The sequence below is a fragment of the Podarcis melisellensis genome, assembly GCF_964234715.1.
Source record: "Podarcis melisellensis genome assembly, chromosome: 16".
Classification (NCBI taxonomy): Eukaryota; Metazoa; Chordata; class Lepidosauria; order Squamata; family Lacertidae; genus Podarcis; species Podarcis melisellensis.
Genome location: NC_138533.1, coordinates 11,157,640 through 11,177,965, shown reverse-complemented (window position 1 = coordinate 11,177,965; position 20,326 = coordinate 11,157,640). Strand labels below are relative to the sequence as shown.

The window sequence follows — 20,326 nt, the reverse complement described above, 5'->3', positions numbered from 1 at the left end:
AGAGGTGGTGGGAAGGTTCAAGGACAAGCAAAGAAACATTTCAACATAGCATAGTACCAAAATAATTGTTTTTATTTGCAGGAAATGGATAGTTATCTTTTCAAAATGAGAGCAGGAGTTAAACTGCAAGCTCACACCTCTCACTGAGTTTGTATACATACTTAAGGTACACATGTAAGAGGCTTGTTTATAATTATATTTTGGGAGTGATCCTTATGTAGCTGCATTGTTTCATACTTTCTGGCTGTCCCACGATCCTATTACAGTGGTACCTCGGGTTACATATGCTCCAGGTTACATACGCTTCAGGTTACAGACTCCACTAACCCAGAAATAGTACCTCGGGTTAAGAACTTTGCTTCAGGATGAGAACAGAAATCGTGCTCTGGCGGCGGGAGGCCTCATTAGCTAAAGTGGTGCTTCAGGTTAAGAACAGTTTCAGGTTAAGAACAGACCTCTAGAATGAATTAAGTACTTAACCCGAGGTACCACTGTATAAAGGTAGTTTGTGTCCTACCATATGTTCTAAATCAAGCACTGCTAATTGCTGTTTCTTTTTGTTTCCCAACGTATTTGCTACCTATAAAAAATTCAGTGTGGCACAAGCTAATTCGTATTCCGAAAGTGTGGCCCGGGGGGGCGGGGGGCTTAAGAATCACTGGCTTAAACCATTCCTCCATAAAACCTTTATTTGCAACTTCAAGCAAAACTACGGTTGCACATTCCATGTGAGGTCAAAGGGAAAGACGCCAAAGATTTGGATTTCGGTTGTTGTTGTCTACCTTTTTAATGGGGAGGGAGTTGTTTGCCTGACAGGTTTCCCCCACAGACCAGGTCTACTGAGTTTCTTAAGGACCTCTTTACACGTCCTGGACTCCCGGCTTCCTTTTCTGCTGACACTGTTTTTCCCCCTTTGTCTACTTCCACATCTGCCCCTATTAGTCAACCTGACATGTTGGAGGTTAATGTCCAGCGATAAGATTAGAGCCAAACTCTGTCCTTCACCTCCCAGCCATTAAACCCTGGCCGGCCTCATGTGAGCTGACAAGACCTTTTATGCTGCCAATTCTCCTTGTAGACTGAAATCTACAGGAGCCTGGCTAAAGAAACTTTAAAGACTGAATCTCCCTTTTGGACACAATTTGAATGAGTTTTCTGTTTGTGGCTTTTGTAGTAGATCTTGTACCTTGTTCTCTCAATTTTTGGATTATTAATATAAGATTTAGAACGTAGAATGGTTTGGTAGTGTTTGGTGTGCTGCCTACTTGAATATCAGTCTCCAAATGTGGGCAGCCAATGGTCACATCCACAGGATGCATTTATAACATTCTTATCACCTGGAGTACTGTGTCCAGTTCTGGGCACCACAGTTCAAGAAGGACACTGACAAACTGGGACGTGTCCAGAGGAGGGCAACCAAAATGGTCAAAGGCCTAGAAACAATGCCTTATGAGGAACGGCTAAGGGAGCTGGGCATGTTTAGCCGGAGAAGAGGAGGTTAAGGGGTGATATGATAGCCATGTTCAAATATATAAAAGGATGTCACATAGAGGAGGGAGAAAGGTTGTTTTCTGCTGCTCCAGAGAAGCGGACACGGAGCAATGGTTCCAAACTACAAGAAAGAAGATTCCACCTAAACATTAGGAAGAACTTCCTGACAGTAAGAGCTGTTTGACAGTGGAATTTGCTGCCAAGGAGTGTGGTGGAGTCTCCTTCTTTGGAGGTCTTTAAGCAGAGGCTTGACAACCATATGTCAGGAGTGCTCTGATGGTGTTTCCTGCTTGGCAGGGGGTTGGACTCGATGGCCCTTGTGGTCTCTTCCAACTCTAGGATTCTATGATTCTATGCCACTTTAGTAGTCACGCCATCCTGCAAAGAATCATGGGAACTGTAGGTTTGTTACATCAACAGTTCCCAGGGAACTCTGGGAATGGTAGCTAGCTTTGAGAGGGGAGTAGAGGTCTCCTCACAACTTGTGGCCTCATTCACAAACTACAGATCCCAGGATTCTTTGGGGGAAGCCATGACTGTTAAAAGTGGCATCATAGTGCCTTTAATGTTGGTGCAGAATGTACCAATTATGTTTGCAGGTGAAGGGGCACAAAACTTCCCCATGTTGATTTCTGGAGAGCCACTTTATTTTAAAATGCACAAGAGCAGGCTAGGCCCCTTTCGCCCCTCATCAGTTGAGGAGGAAGATTCTAACATGAGAGGATTTAAATGAAGAATTGTAGCAGAGCTTGCTCCTGTTCGGCTGCAGGAGATGCTAGGGTTGCCACCTTCCCACCCCCAGCAAAGCTCCCATGCCTTTAACAGCAGTCACACTTGGCAAATTCAGCAAGATACAACTTTTCCTGGCATGGAAATGAATGGGGGGGAGTTGAGGGGAAAGATGCAGAATTTGTTTCTTTTTATTGTCGGGACCATTTATTTATTTTTAAGTCGTTAACCTTAGAAAAGTTATCGAAGCATCATTTTTATCTGTCATGTGACAAACTTACTATGTACGCAAAACACTTTGTTCAATTTTGGTCACCCCACCTCAGTTGTTTTTATAAACAGTTCAGAAAAGCACAGCCAAAATGTTCAGGGGGGTGGAGCCGCCACTCTGTGAGGAACAATGACAACATTTGGGTTTGGGGTTTTTTTTTAGCTTAGAAAAGATGTATAACATTCCTGTATTGAGGGGGAATCAAAGTGAGGCAAGGCTCCATCTGCACTTTACATTTAAAGCCGTATTGTATTACTTTAAACAAGCATGGCTCCCCCCCCCACCAAGGAATGCTGGGAACTGTCTGCAGTTTGCTAAGGATGCTGGGAGTTTTTCAGAGACCCCTGCTCCTTTCACAGAGCTACTGTTCCAGAGTGGTTTTAATAATCAACCCCTCTTCAGGAGAAACTCTGGGAACTGTAGCGTTGTGAGGGATCTCCTAATAACTCTCTGTGTATTTTGCAATCTACAGTTCCCAGGATTCTTGGGGGGGGGGGGAGAGATGTGACTGTTTAAATATTCCTTGAATACTCCTCTAAATGTTTGGTGCAGATGGGGCCTGGGTAGTTTTGCTCCTTCTTGTGTAATACTAGAACTCAGAATCATGCAATGGAGCTGAAAGTTGGAAGATTAAGGAGTGGACAGACAAAATGAAGCATATACTGTATTTTTTGCTCTATAAGACGCACCAGACCATAAGGCGCACCTAGTTTTTGGAGGAGGAAAACAAGAAAAAATAATATTCTGAATCTCAGAAGCCAAAACAGCAAGAGGGATCGCTGCGCAGTGCTGTTCTGGCTTCTGGGATAGCCGCGGGAAGCCTCTTCAGGGCAGGGGGAGCATTCCTCTCGCTGCCCTGAAGAGGCTTCGCACAGCTATCCCAGAAGCCAACAGCAAGAGGGACCGCTGCGCAGCGATCCCTCTTGCTGTTCTGGCTTCTGGGATAGCTGCACAGCCTGTATTCGCTCCATAAGATGCACACACATTTCCCCTTACTTTTTGGGAGGGAAAAAGTGAGTCTTATAGAGCAAAAAATACGGTAGTTAAAACTCTTGTGATTCCCTGACTGTACAAGGGGGTTAGAAAAATTATTAGACAGTAGCATTTCTGAATACCAATTGTTCAGCTTTTGGCCTGATCCACTGCAGCCGGGCTCTTCCTCTGTTCTTACTATCCCTACACAACGTCCTTGTAAGGTAGGCCAGGATCATGAAAAAGGAGGAAGCCAAAACTGCAAACGTTACTCTAGATGTGACTGCACCAAAGGTTTATATGAGGGCGCTTGCCTCAAGGCAGGGCTTGCATTCTGCATTAACTCTGATATGGCCACGATTCCCTTGCCCACACTAAATGTTATCACTGAAGTAAGTGTGGGCCTCTGTGTGTACTTAACCCTTAGACCCCGAAGCTGTTGACATGGGAATTGCCTTAGTTAGCAGTTGCAGAAATCGCACATTGCACTTCCAAGAGGGACAGTTGATGTGGTGGCAGGTTGAAGGGGAGGAGGAGGGACGGGACGCGACACAAGCACCAATCAGCAGGGAGAATAGATCATGTGAAACAGGCTGGTCTTTTGATACCCTATATAAGTGCCTACAACTTCAAACTAACAATCACTTCTATGTTGACTGGCTCCTTGTAATTGATCTTTTGGGTAAGAATGAATTGACTTTATTTTATTTAAGAAGAAAGGGTTTGGGGTGGGGTGGAGCAATGAAATTGTCACTTTACCCCCCGGCAGAAATATTGAAACTTTACCAGCTATGTGACACAGGCAGAAATCCAACCGGTGGAGCTTCTGCTAATAGAGCTTGACTTTTTTTATGGATTATGGCAGAATTCAAGTAAATCCACAAGTCCTGCTCTTGAAACCTTGGTGTGTGGGGGCACTTGTTCTTTCAGTGGGCGGGTGAAAATAACACTCTCCTGGGTGTTCATATGGGTCTGAGGTGTGGCAGTTGTGCAACGGATGTCAAAGCACAGAATTAAGCCCTGCTGTGGTGCTGGGGGGTAACTGCCCCAGTTTAATTTTAGCCTGTTCTCAAGAGGGGAAGAAGATGTCAAGGGTGGAGCTGTAGAAGGATGGGAAAGTAGAAAATCTGAAAGGAAGCTGGTGACAAATGTGAAACAGAGGGGCTGTCCCTGACAATAGTTGTTGTTTGGTTACTGCTAGGCTGCAACAAAGGGTTGCAGCGTGAAGTGCTTTGATTTGGGATAAACCGGATCTGCTCCGTTCCCAACAGTCAGTCTGCATTCTCAGTCCTCAACTGCTGCTACTGGTGTTTCCTGTAGGCTTCCCCTGCCCACAATGTTTTCTTTATTTTTGCAAACCTTGGGGGCTCCCCCAGCCTGCTGATATTACCCCCTCCTGCTAGGGTTGCCATACGTCCTGAATTTCCCGGACATAGATGGGATTTGGCAATCAGAAACAGTGTCCGGGCGAAAATCGCTTAAATGTCCAGGAAAATCCAGACATATGACAACCCCTGTCGGAAATGTAGATTTTGGTGAATTTTCTTTTAAAAAAACAACTCAAAAAAACTCTACACTGGTCCCAACTTGACTGCGTAAGCACCTGAACTAAGGGAAGTGAAATTACTATTGTTCGATATTCAACACCACCAATGTACATTTTAATTTTTCATTTAGAAAGATCCTGTGACACCTTTATGAGTTTGGGATTTCTAAATTACTTTTATTACGTCTTTTATTACATCTCCCTTTGTTTCCCCCCTCCCTTTCCACCACCTTTAGGTATTCCGCCTCCTCTCTAACATAGGCATTGCAGCCTTCAAGAATGGCTGCTCCCTACTGACCAAAAAGGAGGGATACAATAGTTTCTAGTCCTCATGAAAAGTTTTGGGTTTTTTTAAAGCGTGCCATGCGGCTGGGCAGAAAACGTGAAGTGTTTTTTTAGGGGGGAGGGAGGGAATTGTTCACAAAGTTCACATATTTACTATATTCTTTGTTTTTAAAGCACTAAAGTATTTAACAAGCAAGCAAACAAACAAAACTGCCTCACGAAAAACCTGAGAATTCACTTGGCCAACTAAGTCTATACCAGGGTTTCCCAAATTTGGGTCACCAGCTGCTTTTGGACTACAATTCCTATCATCCCTAGTTAGCAGGACCAGTGGTCAGGGATGATGGGAATCGTAGTCCAAAAACAGCTGGAGACCCAAGTTTGGAAAACCCTGCACTATACCTTTAAAGCAATGCTTCTATCAAACTATCTGGTATGGTGGGCCATCGTTTTCCCCCCAGTCTCATTGTGCCAGGGGCTGGCACCACATTTGGTCTCTGAAGCTTCCTACCCAACCTGAGCTGTTGGAGGGTTTACGTGGCCTTTGAGCAGATAGCTTGTGGACTGCCAATGGTTTGTGGGCCATCCCTTTGAGGACTACTGCTTTCCAGCACATTCTTTCCTCCCAGGGAATTCTGGGCACTGTAGTTGACCCCTCATGGAGCTTCAGTTCCCAGTAACTCTTAGCAAACTACAATTCCCAGGATTCTTTGAGGAGAGCCACGTGTCAAATGTACACTGTGGGTGCAGCCTGCGTACACACAATGCTCTCAAAGCACGTCTTCTCTCAAGGAATTCTGGGCACAAGACTTCACCCATAGCTGTCAAGTTTCCCTTTTTTAAAGGGAAAGTCTGTTATTCCGGATAGGATTCCTCGCAAGAAAAGGGAAAAGTTGACAGCTATGACTTCACCCCTCACAGAATTCCCAGCAATTCCCTTAACAAACTACAGTGCCCAGAATTATTTGAGGGGGGGAAATGTGCTTTGAATGTGCTTTAAAGGTATAGTGCGTACGAATCAAGCCGTAGGGTGCGCGGGCTTGATCTTGCTTCCTCAACTCTTTTCTCACAACCTCTCCTCATCCTCCTTTCCCCCCAGAAAGTAAAGGAGTGCTCCAAGCGTGCCAAAATGAAGGTGTTCGCTCTCGCAATTCTGTTGGTCAGCGTCTGCTGCATGGAAGGTACTGTGGGGCAAGGGGGCTGGCAGCGTTCTTCATTGCAAACCGTGAGGGAATCAAAGAGTGCTTCCAGGTGGAACTTAATTTGAAAACATAATAATAATAATAATAATAATAATAATAATAATAATAATAAATAATAATAATAATAATATATTATTATTATTTATACCCTGCCCATCTGGCTGAGTTTCCCCAGCCACTCTGGGCAGCTCCCAATCGAGTGTTAAAAACAATACAGCATTAAATATTAAAAACTTCCCTAAACAGGGCTGCCTTCAGTTGTTTTTTAAAGATAAGATAGCTGCTTATTTCCTTCACATCTGAAGGGAGGGTGTTCCACAGGGCAGGCGCCACTACCGAGAAGGCCCTCTGTCTGGTTCCCTGTAACTTGGCTTCTCACAATGAGGGAACCACCAGAAGGCCCTCAGAGCTGGACCTCAGTGTCCAGGCTGAACGATGGGGGTGGAGACACTCCTTCAGGTCACTGGCAACCATTGAGGGTGGGTGTTTGTTTTCCACTTACTCAATTTTCTCCAGTATTCTTCCATCTGGACTGAACTTCGAACGACACAATGTGGACACAGGAGAGGGGATACTGCTTGCGTGAGGAGCAGAGCAGAAGCTCTCTAGGTAGAGCATTTGCCTTGCATGCAGAAGGTCCCTGGTTCAGTCCCCAAGGACAACTCTGAGAGCTCAGGGAGTGGTGGCGGGACGACAGTGAGTGGTGAGAAGGAGGAGAGGGAGAAGACTAGGAAGAGAAGGTGCTGGGAACTGAAGGGGTAACAGGGCTTAGTGAGCTGGGAGAGTCTGTGACAGACAGAAGTCCAGAATCAGAGGCAGAAGCAGGAGAGGTGGAGGAGAGAGGCCAAGATGAATCAGGCTGTTGAAGAGTCATGGGTGACTCCACCTCTTGCTGCAACAAGCTCTGTTCTCCTAGAACCAGAAGAGGCATGAAGTGGAAGGAGCAAAGACAGACTGCATGCCGGCTCAGTCTCTGATTGCTTCGGGGGGCAAACCCTGGAAAGGAGGAGACCTACACAATTGTGGGGAGGCAGGGACCTTTAGTTTCGGCAAATGATTCATGGGGATGAAACACCTGGAGGTGGGTTCCTATGTTCATTAGGCCTGTTACTCAGCCAAGTCTTTGCAGATCCTGTTCTTGCTAATAAAGCTTTAACTCCAACATGCTCTGTGTGATTTACTGCTGGCTCGCTCCTGTCGTTCAGGTAGGGCTGGGAGGAACCCCTGGAGCGTCTCTGAAGATGATACTGAGCTAGTTGGTCTGATTCAGTATGAGGCAGCTCCCGATGAACTAAGAGGGTGTACCGGTTAATGGCTTTCCCCCTTTGTACTGTCGAGTGACCCCCTATTTACGAGTCTCCCCCTGTCCTTGCAGGGACTGTGGTCAGACGGCAGGCGGAACAGGCTCCAGCCGAGGCTTCTGATGTCGTGCAGCAAGTGCAGAGCTACCTTAATAGCTTATCTGACTACTTCAAAAAGGAACTCGTGCCACAAGAGAAGATAGAGGAATTCAAGGCCCAGACAATGTAAGAGCTCCTTCCCCCACTCACATCTTTCTTTCTTTTTAAATGTATTTTTATTAAAAGTCCAACAATTCAGAAAGACAGACAGAACGAAAGGCGATTGAGCATGGTCAGGTAAGGAGATGAAGCATTAAAAACATAACTTGTACAAAAGAGGCAATATTTCGATTCAAGGCAAAAACAGCGGATCAAATACACATATAAATGAAACAGCGCCAGATCTAATCGCATTTCAACTGAAATGGGGTGAGGACCCTTTTTATACAATCCTAAAAAAAACCCTCTGGATCAGGTAACCTTCTCCTCCACTGCCCAATAAAGGCACCAAATTCTACACATGGAACCTGGTTACTTTTACCAAGGCCTGATGGTTATTGGCTGGTGGTGAATCAGAGACTGGCCTTTTCCCTGCTAGCACCAGTGTTGTGGAATGCAATCTCCCTGCTGATATATGAGATGCTCCATCTGCATTGGCATGCTGCCGGCTTTTGAAGTCACTTATTTATACAGGCATTCCTTTATTCTCTCAGCCTGAGCCTCTTGTTTTAATTGCAGTTTCATTTTAATGGGATTGTTTCATTGCACATGTTAATTACAGTCATTTATATATTAATGTTTCAGCTGGATTGTTTTACCATGCATTTAAATTACACCAAATTTTAAACAATTAGTCTGTATTTTAACAATATACACAGGTCCCGCTATCAGAATGCTCCTTATCTACAGATTCCAAACATAAAGAATTATGCCCAAACAACAGCTGATTCAGATATCGGAACATCTGGAGTTTGCCCACTTCCTTACTTGTTTGTGCTTTGCTGGTCAGTCGCAGCCATTTTGGGGCAGAAAGCATGGAAAAAGGGAACAGGCAGAGAGAAGGGAGAAATCAGTTTTTCCTTTGTCTCTCTTTTGCTGGTTGGCTGCGGCCATTTCAGGATGAAACCATGGAGTGAGAGAGAAGACAGATTGGACAAATCACGGATCAGAAATGTTCCCATGGGAAATAATGGAAATTGTCGTTATGCAAACTCTTGCCTAACGAACGATTTCCTGAGGAACGCATTGCATTCTGAAAACTGCATGTACTGTACTGTGCAGTTGGTTCTTACGTTTTGTAAACTGCTTAGAAGCAATCTGGGCATTAACCAGTTGCATATATATGTAATTAATTAACTCATAATCGGTAATATGGCTAGGAATGGAACCCCCATGCACTGGGGCAGTCTCTCCAAAGAACAGCTGCTGAGGACTACCCAAAAAGGGGAGAACCATTTGCCTTCATGCTCTGCTTGTTGGCTTCCCAAAAGTGTCCGTCATATCACTGTTGGAAATGGATAGGATTAGAGCAGGCACCCCCAAATTCAGCCCTCCGGATGTTTTGGGACTACAACTCCCATCATCCCTGACCACTGGTCCTGTTAGCTAGGGATGATGGGAGTTGTAGTCCCAAAAACATCTGGAGGGCCGAGTATGGGGATGCTTGGATTAGAGGAAAGCCCTTGGCCTCATCCACTTATTGATTCTTTTATTCGTCCGTTTATTTATTCTGACAGGGCCTACGTGCAGCGGGCACAAGAGCATGTGACTCCTGTGGCTGAACAACTCAGGGACCAGGCGACCCAGTTCTTCTCCAGCCTTTTGAGTACCATCCAGAAAAAGACCAAGTAAAGTAGTGGAAGCTGCGTTCAGAGAGGCTCCGTCCTCATCATCTGCTGAAAAGGAAACTAGGGAAAATCTAGCACCTTCTTGTAATCCAAAGACTGGCTGGATCTCACTCTGGTTGTAATAAAGGCGCCTTATTCTCTAAGTGTGTACATGTGTACATGTGTCTGGGTTTTGATACAGGCAGAGCATCCAAGATACTGCATGTCCACTCCACTTAAAATGGCCAGCAATGGGGTGGGTGCCAAATGGGGACCCCGAAGCCCCCTCCATGTTCATATTTTTCTTGTATACCATGCACAGTTCCCTGCCCCACTGGTACGTCATCCCAGTTTGCTGTTCCTCAAGCTGCTGTAATGAGCTTCAACTATTTAAACAACAACAACACTTGATTAAAAGCCGCACTGTAAATTTAAAGTACTGTACTTTTCTGTGTATAATACTAGGGTGTTTTTTTTTACTTTAAAATAAGGTTAGAAATCTGGGGGCGTCTTATACACGGATAGTGCATATGCCCATTTTCTAAATTTGGGGTCCCTAAAAGTAGGAGGCGTCTTATACACAGAAAAATACAGTACATTTAATACACATCCCAAGGTAGACTGGCACTGTACACAGAAGGTTCTATTCTGAACAATGCTACAAGAGGCCCCCTGCCCCGCCAAACAGAGGAAAGGGCTGTTTCCTCCAGGCTTCCTCTTTCCCACAGTGGTCAGGCAGGTGCCTCTGGAAAGCCTGCAAGCAGGACTTGAAGACAACTGCCTACTGGCGGAGGAACAGGGCTGCGGAGGGAGCAGACCATCCCTGGCACCACTATTCCAGTAGGGTGCCATCGCAGCACCCATTCGACATGCGCTGCGCCCCCCCCGGCGCGCCACACCCCCAGAACGTGTGCCACGCTCTCCGCCCCCGGTAGCAGAGCATCCAGCTTCGCCACAGCAACTGCCCTCTGCCGATATTGTTCACTAAGGTAGAGTTTCCTCTGATCCGGCAAACGCTCCGTTTGTTTAATATAAAACACTCTCTATTTAAATTGGAAGCACCCAGTGTGGTTTACAAACGGGATTAAGCAACATCTTTAAAATACACCGCTGGGAAGGATAGCTCAGTTAGTAGAGCATAAGACTCTTAATCTCAGAGTCGTTAGGGTTGCTGTATTTCAGAAAGTTAAAATCTGGTCACAAAAGTGAGGTTTGTGTGTGTGTCAAAGTTGTTAAGCTTTTTTTTTGGCAAAAAATAAAAATCAGCAAAGAAACCCACTTACAATATGGATTGCCATATGTCCAGGTTTTTGCGGATATTTACAATGGACGTTGAAAATTCCGCCAGGACACCATTTTTGGAAGCCAAATCCCAGCGATGTCTGGGATTTTTCGGACGTATGGCAGCCCTAAGAGTCATTAATTTGAGCCCCACATTGTGCAGAAGATTCCTGCACTGCAGGGGGTTGAACTAAATGACCCTCATGGTCCTTCCAACTCTATAATTCTCTATGTATATTCCTGCACAGCAGAGGTTTTCAACTTTTTTGAGTCCACGGCTTCCTTGGCCAATTACATTCTTTCTGTGGCACCCCTATGAGGCTGGCACCCTCTCGCTTTTTTTTTTAACACCCCCCCCCCCTTGTGGAGTGTTCCCTCAGCCTTCTCTCCTCTCCCCTCTCCTTGGGAGTCCTCTTTGGCTGACCTCCCCAGTCTTTGAGCTGCCCCCTGCCCCAAAGAGATGTGCCTCCTCACACTGTCCATTCCCAACAACAAGGGCTGGAGGACTGGCTGGCTGGGCTTCCTTGCCTGCTTGCTCGCTTACTCCAAGGCTGCCTCAGCTTCTGGCAAACAGCACCCCCTGGCCAGAGGCACCATTCGCCTGAGGAGCTTGTAGCCAGGGCTGCTGCACCAAACAGCTGTGCAAGCCTTTGGGAGGCAGAAATGCAAGAGAACATCAGAGGAGGGAGGGAGGGAAGGAAAGAGGGACAGAGGCCAAGTTGCCCACGGCACCCCTGACCATCATTTAAGGCACCCCAGGGTGCCAGGGCACCCTAGTTGAAAACCACTGCTATACAGTATATGTAAAAATGTAAGGCTGTCATCACGCTGCAGTTCTTGTGGATGCCAATAGGTGGCCATGGCAACTGCAGCTTGATGAAAAGCAGGCAGGCCAGCAAGGAGGTGGCAAAAGTGACAAGCAACCCAGGTGAACTATTTGACAGAGGGAGGGAGGTTAATGGGTTAAAAATAAAATAAAATAAAACAAAATGAATATTACTTGTTAGCTATAGGTCATTGTAATCACTGCAAGAAAAATGTCAAACCAAACACATAGAAAAGATGGATGTGTGCCTAATGGTACTATATAACTCTCAAAGGGAGGCAATCATCCTGTAAACAGAGCTGATGACACAGGTTCTGCTGTGACAGGCCAGCTCCATCAGGCCTCCCCTCCCCTCCCCTGTCACTTGGGGGCAGCCAGTCCATCAGGCTGCCTCAATGGGAGAAATACAAAACTCACCCCACCTGCTCTGCTGGAAGCCCAGCTCCATGTGCCAACTGGAAACAACCGCTCAGAAATTGTTGCCTGAGTTTTGATTTTCCTCTTCCCTCCTTGCCCCTTGTGTGTCGTAGGGTTCTTGTTCTTGTTGTTTTTGTTTACATGGTAAGACTGTCTTGTTTTGACTCCATGCAAGCTGCTCTGGGAGCCTTTTTGGCTGAAGAGCAGAGTAAAGGTAAAGGGACCCCTGACCGTTAGGTCCAGTCGCGGCCGACTCTGGGGTCGCGGCGCTCATCTCGCTTTACTGGCCGAGGGAGCTGACCTTTGTCTGCAGACAGTTTTTCCGGGTCATGTGGCCAGCATGACTAAGCCGCTTCTGGTGAAACCAGAGCAGCGCACAGAAACACCATTTAACCATTTACCTTCCCGTCGGAGTGGTACCTATTTATCTACTTGCACTGGCGTGCTTTTGAACTGCTAGGTTGGCAGGAGCAGGGACCGAGCAACGGGTGCTCACCCCGTCGTGGGGATTCAAACCGCCGACCTTCTGATCGGCAAGTCTTAGGCTCTGTGGTTTAACCCACAGCGCCACCCGCGTCCCACCAAGAGCAGAGTATAGTACAAATGCTCTAAATAAATCAGCAGGTGTGAAGCTTAATGTACAAACTCCCCAAGGCTTCGCTCCACAGGCTGGGAGAGGTCCGGCATTTGCCACAATGGCTTCAGCGATTAGGCTGCTTTAACAGTCCACTTAAGTCAGATTTTGGGGACGCAGGTGACGCTGTGGGTTAAACCACAGAGCCTAGGACTTGCCAATCAGAAGGTCGGTGGTTCAAATCCCCGCGATGGGGTGAGCTCCCGTTGCTTGGTCCCTGCTCCTGCCAACCTAGGAGTTCAAAAGCACGTCAAAGTGCAAGTAGATAAGTAGGTACCACTCTAGCGGGAAGGTAAATGGCATTTCCGTGCGCTGCTCTGGTTTGCCAGAAGTGGCTTAGTCATGCTGGCCACATGATCCGGAAGCTGTACACCGCGGTGCTCCCTCGGCCAATAAATTGAGATGAGCGCCGCAACCCCAGAGTCGGTCATGACTGGACCTAATGGTCAGGGATCCCTTTACCTTTACATCAGATTTCAGAGAGCTTACAGTTTTGGACTACAACTCCCATGAGCCCCAACCAGCACACGACAACTGGGGCTTGATGGGAATTGTAGTCCAAAAGATCTGGCGGGCGTTGGGGTGAGGCTGGCTGCTCCAAGCGCATGCGGCGGAGAGGAATCCGTCCGCTGTCTCAATCCTTTGATGTCGGGTAAATGTGGAATCCAAGGAAACCACAGCGCCCTAATTAAGCCACACAAGAAACAACTTCCACCAGCAGCCTACATGGAGCCTCTAACTCTTTTCTCCCAGCTCTACGATTCTTCCTTTCCCTCGCCCCGCTCTACACTCTATTTCCGCCCTCAACAATCATGTTGGGGAAAGCGTCACGCCATCCATTTCCGCCCAACTGCTCACGTGCTGGGCAATGATGACAACAACGTCCGACGTTTCCTCGCCCTGCCCAACGGGAAGCCATTTCCGGTTTGCGTACCTCAACAAAGATGGCGGACGAGGCTACTCGCCGGGTAGTGGCCGAGCTGCCTTTGCTGAAGACGAACGCGGGTCCGCGGGACAAGGAGCTGTGGATTCAGCGGCTGAAGGAGGAATACCAGGCGCTCATTAAGGTACGTGGTCCTTCCGGGTGAGGAGAGGGAGCTATGTGCCGGGAGGCTGACGTGGCTGCGGTGGCGACTCCGCTGCACTACGGTGGCTTCAGAGGGTCAAGTATAGCCAGGCGTTTTCGTGCTGCTGCAATAGGAGAAACTTGCGGGGCCTGAGGCTGCAGGGCTGTTGCCACTTCCCTGGGAGTGAGCCCCATCGAAATCAGTGGAACTTGCTTCTGAGGAGACCAGCCTCCACCCACTCCGACGCCTGCCAGTTGTTTCGGATTACGGCTCCCACCGTGCAGGGCCTTTGGCTATGTTTCCTGGGGCTGATGGGAGTTGTAGTGTGAAACGTCCTGGACTGATGGTCCCCGGCCTGATGGTTGTACAGTGGTACCTCAGGTTACATACGCTTCAGGTTACAGACGCTTCAGGTCACAGACCTGAAATAGTACCTTGGGTTAAGAACTTCGCTTCAGGATGAGAACAGAAATCATGCTCCAGCGGCCCGGCACCAGCAGGAGCCCCCATTAGTTAAAGTGGTGCTTCAGGTTAAGAACAGTTTCAGGTTAAGTACAGACCTCCAGAACGAATTAAGTACTTAACACGAGGTACCACTGTACTGTGATTCAGGAGGGTTTGTGCCCAGGAAAGCTACCAACCTAAGTGCCATGTTCCCCACGCTGCTCTGTGCGGATGGCACTGCTGAGTAAACACACCTAGGACTACTGTCTGAGTTCACCTTTCTTTTTTTTTCTCTCTCCCCCCCCCCCGCCCCAATTGTTTTTGGGAAGCTTTCTGAGATGAAATCTTTGTGGGGGGCACTATATTTTTAACTGTAACTACTTTTGTAACATTTTAACAGTTTTACTTTAAAAATAATAATAATAAGTGGGTTTGTTTGCTGCCCTGGACTCCCTTGGGGGGGAAGGCTAGGATTTAAATTTAATAAATAAATAAATCCACTCTCCTAAAGAACCCTGAGAACTGTTGCTTACCGCTCACAGAGCTATGATTCGCAGCACTCTTAACAAGCTACAGTTCCCAGGCATCTCTGTATGTGTGCGGGGGAGGGGGAGGGGTTATTTTAAATATACGGCTGCAGGAATAATCGTAACCTGCCTCTGTCAGATTTTCAAAAAAATGCCAGTTGCAGATATCATGCTATGGAGGTTACATTGTTGTCTGTTTTACTTTATTTTATTTTATTCTTTCTGTAGTATGTGGAAAACAACAAGAACGCTGATAACGATTGGTTCAGGCTAGAGTCCAACAAGGAAGGCACAAGGTGAGTACAAGGGAGACCCCAAAACTTTGTGGGAAATCCTGGGAACTGTAGTTTGTTTTGGGTGCTGGGAATTATAGCTCTGTGAGGTCTGCACTCTGAACAAACTACAGTTCCTGGGATTCTTCATGACTGTTAAAGTGGCACATTAGTGCTTTACATGTATTGTGAATATATTCTACAGCACTTGGAGAATTTTGAAGACACACATTTTTACCCTGGCTTTTGGCAATTGGGATGTATATTTTTATTTCTGTAAGTTGTTTAAACTGTTTTTAACACTGTTTTAATTGCTGTTAACCCACCCTGGGACCTTGAGGTGAAGGGTGGGATGATAGTAGCAATAATAGTAATATTAATATTCATTATTATGTGGATGTGACTTTAGTGCGACAGGAGATGTAACTTTGTCATATCTCTTTTTCTTTCCTTGCCAGGTGGTTTGGGAAATGCTGGTACATTCACAACCTCCTGAAGTATGAATTTGCTGTTGAGTTTGATGTGAGTCCTTGCCCCGTGTCCTCCTTTGGGCTTCCTGGCCCTCCTGCCTTTCATTCCTCACTTTCTGTGTGAGAGCTGCTTCTTTTATTTTTACATATTTTATTTCAACAATAAATATCGTTTAATCACAGTTGCCTATAAGCAGTGAACAAGAAACCCAATGCAATGTGACTGAAAATGAGTTAAAGCTATACAATCAGAGTTCAATTAAAAAGCCGACTGGAATGAAACAGTTTTCAGAAACTGTCGGATGGTCGGCTACCTGTGGATTTTGGTGAGGGCTAATTAGGTTAACCTATGCAGGATTTCTAAGTATTAAGCTCTGCTTAAACCCCATTTGCAGATTCCAGTAACATATCCATCCACCGCACCGGAAATCGCCATCCCAGAGCTGGATGGAAAAACAGCAAAAATGTACAGGTCAGATGCTCTCCTCCTCTATATTTTATCCAGTTTGTATGGTGTGGTCTAGATCACAATTTCCCCTTGTATCTGTCCCGTTAATGCCCCATCTTAATACCTCTGTGTCTTCTTGCAGGGGCGGTAAAATATGTCTGACGGACCACTTCAAACCTTTGTGGGCCAGGAATGTACCTAAATTTGGGCTGGCTCATCTCATGGCCTTGGGGGTGAGTTGTAGGTGTGAGAGTGTGTGTGCACACAGGTGTTTGACTGGGCCGCTTGCGACATCATTTAGTAAGCCCCAAATGCTGCTCTTGTCAAATGAGTAAATTGCATTGGCAGCAAACCTTCCTATTGAAAAACTGTGTCCTGCAAATAAGTATCAAAGCATGAAAACAACACGGGAGTCTTCCGGTTTCTTAAAGTTTAAGAAATGCATTGCATTGGTTTTTGTGGACCAGAGCCCGTGTCAGTTGTATCACTGATACATCAGAGGTGGGGAACTTATTCTGGTCTGTAGGCCAGATCTTTCATTCCCCATCAGCTGGCAAGCTAGGATCAGAAAGTAATACAGAAGGGAATGTGGCTCTCAGGCTGAAAAATGGGTTCCTCACCTCTATTGTAGATAATACTGAGCCTAGATAGGCAACTTGATATGTTTCATGTGAACTGGGAAGCCTTGTACAGTGGTACCTCTGGTTAAGAACTTAATGCGTTCTGGAGGTCTGTTCTTAACCTGAAACTGTTCTTAACCTGAGGTACCACTTTAGCTAATGGGGCCTCCCGCTGCCACCAGCACACGATTTCTGTTCTCATCCTGAAGCAAAGTTCTTAACCTGAGGTACTATTTCTGGGTTAGCGGAGTCTGTAACCTGAAGCGTCTGTAACCTGAAATATTGTAATTGGAAATATTGGAAATATTGTTTAACTATCCTAAAAATGGAGGAGAGGGCTATTCTCTGTCAAGTATGTCACATGGCCAAGGAAGGGGAAAGGATGCGGCCCTGGTGGCCTCCTGACGGTCCTCTTTTTGTCTTGCAGCTGGGACCCTGGTTGGCTGTGGAGATCCCAGACTTGATATCGAAAGGCCAGATTGAGCACAAGGAGAAATGAGGCAGGCTGTGCGGCCTGCGGGTGGCGGCTAGGCCTCGGCTGTTCTCCTAGGCCTCAACCATCAACAGCTGCAGACTCAAACATGTGCCAGTGACTTTGTTTTGTGATTCTCTGTGTACCTTCTGAACCCCGGACTCCCAACTGATCCACAGAACATGACTCACTAATTAAAAAAGAAAGAAAAGCAAGCCTTTCCTAAGAGTTGCTGTTTTGCTTGTCTCTTGAAAAGCCACCTGAACACACTGTTGTGGCAAATCTTATTTATTTATTGAGAAAGATTTATATACCACTTCATCAGGGAAAAAACTTTAGATGGTTTACATAATATGATAAGGAATATTTTTTAAAAATAGCAATAAAAGCAGACCTTGGGTTGTAACCTACTATGTTTTACTCAGAGTAGAACCAGTGAAATTAATAAGGTAAAGGTACCCCTGCCCATTCGGGCCAGTCTTGCCAGATTCTAGGGTTGCGTGCTCATCTCACTCTATAGGCCGGGAACCAGCGCAGCACACGGAACGCCGTTTACCTTCCCGCTGGTAAGCGGTCCCTATTTATCTACTTGCAGCCGGAGGTGCTTTCGAACTGCTAAGGTTGGCAGGCGATTGGACCGAACGACGGGAGCGCACCCTGCCGAACCGCCGACCATGCGATCGGCAACTCCTAGGCACTGAGGTTTTAACCACAGCGCCACCCACGTCCCAAATTAATAGAGCTAAGTTAATGCTGCCCATTAACTTTAATAGGTCTGCTCTCAGTAGGCACTGGGTACAAACCTTTAAAAACGTAATAAAATTGAAACAAAGGTGAATACCAAGAGGTGTTGAAGGCAAATGTCTGCATTGCTTAGCAGTATTGTACCTAGCGCTGATCATGCATTCTAAGAAACCAAAAAAATCAGTGCGGTTTGGAAATTGGTGGCAAATATCAGTTTTGAAAGGTTCAGTCTGCAATCTTGATTCAAAATGGCATTTTATTGTATGCAGCCATAGAGAAAAACCTGCTCCTTGATGTCCAGAACCATCAAGCAAAATTGGTTTACCATATCTTAAGAGGTATCCAAATGCATTACAAAGTGACAAACTACCATAGATTCCAGCGTATAAGGTGACTTTTGAACCCTGGAAAATCTTCTCCAAAGTCGGGGGTCACCTTATACGCTGGGTATGGGCGCCGCGAAGCAGAGCAGCAGCACGGGGTGGCAGGCTCAGCTCCACGCTGGGCGGCTTTCTCCCGGTGCGGAACTGAGCCCGTCCCCTGTTGCTGCCCAACGTATTAGGCGACTGGGCTTATAAAACAAATCCCCAAATTGCAACTACCAGTTTGGGGGGTCGTCTAATACACCCAGTCGCCTAATACGCCGGAATCTATGGTACTTTCCAAATACATAGTATAGGTACGGTTTTGCAGGGAGCAGCATTCTATCCCTGCAACCTAGGAGGGATAGGTGTGTGTGCAGGAAGAGGGGAATAAGCTATGAGGAAAGACTAGCTCAGGGTGGAACATCTTCCATCTCTCTGTGCTGCTGGGACAGACCTCAGCCTGAAATCCTGGGGAGCTGCTGCCAGTCAGGGTAGACGATACTGAGCTAGATTGATGCTGGAAGATTCGAGCCATGGGATTTGCTCCCACAATATGTTGTGGTGGCCACCAAATTGGATGGCTTTGAAAGAGGATTGGACAGATTCATTTTCAAACCATAAATTAGGGTTGCCATATGGCTTTGGCTGTAACGCCTGGAAAAATCCGGCCATATAGCAACCCATGTTGGAAGTGTAGGTTTTGGTTAATTTCCTCTGGATTTTCACTTTTTGAAATATGGCAGCCCTACTATAAATGTCCAGGGAGGTGGGTGGGTTGTTATATTTTTGTTGGTTTACATAGCAACAACTGTGTCCCTCCAGTAAGCATGAATGCACCACAGAAAAACTAATAAAGTAGAATGGTGTGTGGGTTAGGGCTCATCGATATATCAATATAAGTCACAATGTGGAGCCAGACAACGCTTCTCTTGCTTTCTGTAGCCCCTGTTAACTCGGCCGGCTCAACTCTCCCCTGTGTCCTGCAGGGGGAAGCAAAAATCACAATGCGGGGGAAACCGTGAAGCCAGCCAATGCCTCTACATAGCTCCATCCTCATTTCAGACATCATGATATATCAGAATATTGTGATGTTTCGCATGGTGATATCTTCTTCTTTTTCTTTTGGTGATCACTTGTAGCAGAGTAAGATTGTCTTCCATTAACACAGTTTTAACAATGAGTCGGTAAGCAGTGGCGTAGCGTGGGGGGTGCAGGGGGGGCCGGCCGCACCGGGCGCAACATCTGGGGTTAGTGTTAGGGGGCGCAAATCCACGGGTTAGGGGGTGCAAATCCACGGGTTAGGGGGTGCAAATTACTTGCCTTGCCCCGGGTGCTGACAACCCATGCTACGCCACTGTCCATAAGTGACTGTGGAGGTGGAGGCAAATTCTGGATTCACATGTCCTTCCACAGTGGGGACATTGGTTCCCATGTGGGAGTTGATGACTGTGTGGATTTCCCAAGTGTACCTTCCTCTTAGCACATTTCTCCCTTGCGTCCTGAGTTCGAGTGTCTTCAAAGCCCATGACACCTTTGGTAAAGGCTGTTCTCCAACTGGAGCGCTCGCAGGCCAGCGTTTCCCAATTGTTGGTGTTTATACTACATTTTTTAAAAATTTGCCTTGAGACAGTTTGTAAACCTCTCTTGTTGATCACCAGCATTACGCTTTCCATTTTTAAGTTTGGAATAGAGTACGTAGTTGCTTTGGAAGACTATCATCAGGCATCCATACATGACCAGTCCAACAAAGTTGATGTTGAAGAATCATTGCTTTGACACTGGTGAGCTTTGCTTCTTCCAGTACACTGACATTAGTTCGCCTGTCTTCCCTAGTGATGTGTAAAAATTTTCGGTGACACAGTTTATGGAATCTTTTGAGGAGTTAGCTTTGTAAACAAGCATTCTGGTTTCCTTGCGAATGTCTCAGTCCTAAAGCACTCTGCACTTCAATCGGGAGAAAGCTGCACTCGCAGAGCTCAGACGATGCTGGATTTCGGCATCAATGACGGCATGTGATATATCATGATGTTGAAAACCAGATATTGCCCAGCCCTAGTGAGGATGGTCCTGAGACTCC

At 46.5% G+C, this 20,326-nt stretch overlaps 2 protein-coding genes across 2 annotated transcripts; both read left to right on the top strand.

Moving 5' to 3' along the window:
- Positions 1-4,071: 4,071 nt before the first annotated feature.
- On the top strand, positions 4,072-9,826 carry APOA2 (apolipoprotein A2). The gene is made up of 4 exons (XM_081891270.1): positions 4,072-4,145; positions 6,394-6,475; positions 7,872-8,022; positions 9,573-9,826. Exons 2-4 carry the CDS (start codon positions 6,424-6,426, stop codon positions 9,685-9,687), a joined length of 318 nt encoding a protein of 105 aa, XP_081747396.1. The 5' UTR covers positions 4,072-4,145; positions 6,394-6,423; the 3' UTR covers positions 9,688-9,826.
- A 3,893-nt stretch (positions 9,827-13,719) lies between these two features.
- On the top strand, positions 13,720-17,355 carry UFC1 (ubiquitin-fold modifier conjugating enzyme 1). Its single transcript, XM_081892037.1, has 6 exons — positions 13,720-13,887; positions 15,087-15,154; positions 15,589-15,652; positions 15,996-16,072; positions 16,191-16,281; positions 17,096-17,355. Exons 1-6 carry the CDS (start codon positions 13,765-13,767, stop codon positions 17,165-17,167), a joined length of 495 nt encoding a protein of 164 aa, XP_081748163.1. The 5' UTR covers positions 13,720-13,764; the 3' UTR covers positions 17,168-17,355.
- Positions 17,356-20,326: the final 2,971 nt, after the last annotated feature.

What these genes read in the sequence shown, in the direction of transcription:
- APOA2 (XM_081891270.1), top strand. Translation starts at nt 6,424, where the DNA reads ATGAAGGTGTTCGCTCTCGCAATTCTGTTGGTCAGCGTCTGCTGCATG. An exon ending in CAGCGTCTGCTGCATGGAAG is followed by an intron (nt 6,476 to 7,871) that starts GTACTGTGGGGC and finishes CTGTCCTTGCAG; the next exon opens with GGACTGTGGTCAGACGGCAG. An exon ending in GAATTCAAGGCCCAGACAAT is followed by an intron (nt 8,023 to 9,572) that starts GTAAGAGCTCCT and finishes TTATTCTGACAG; the next exon opens with GGCCTACGTGCAGCGGGCAC.
- UFC1 (XM_081892037.1), top strand. Translation starts at nt 13,765, where the DNA reads ATGGCGGACGAGGCTACTCGCCGGGTAGTGGCCGAGCTGCCTTTGCTG. An exon ending in AAAACAGCAAAAATGTACAG is followed by an intron (nt 16,073 to 16,190) that starts GTCAGATGCTCT and finishes GTCTTCTTGCAG; the next exon opens with GGGCGGTAAAATATGTCTGA. An exon ending in CTCATCTCATGGCCTTGGGG is followed by an intron (nt 16,282 to 17,095) that starts GTGAGTTGTAGG and finishes TTTGTCTTGCAG; the next exon opens with CTGGGACCCTGGTTGGCTGT.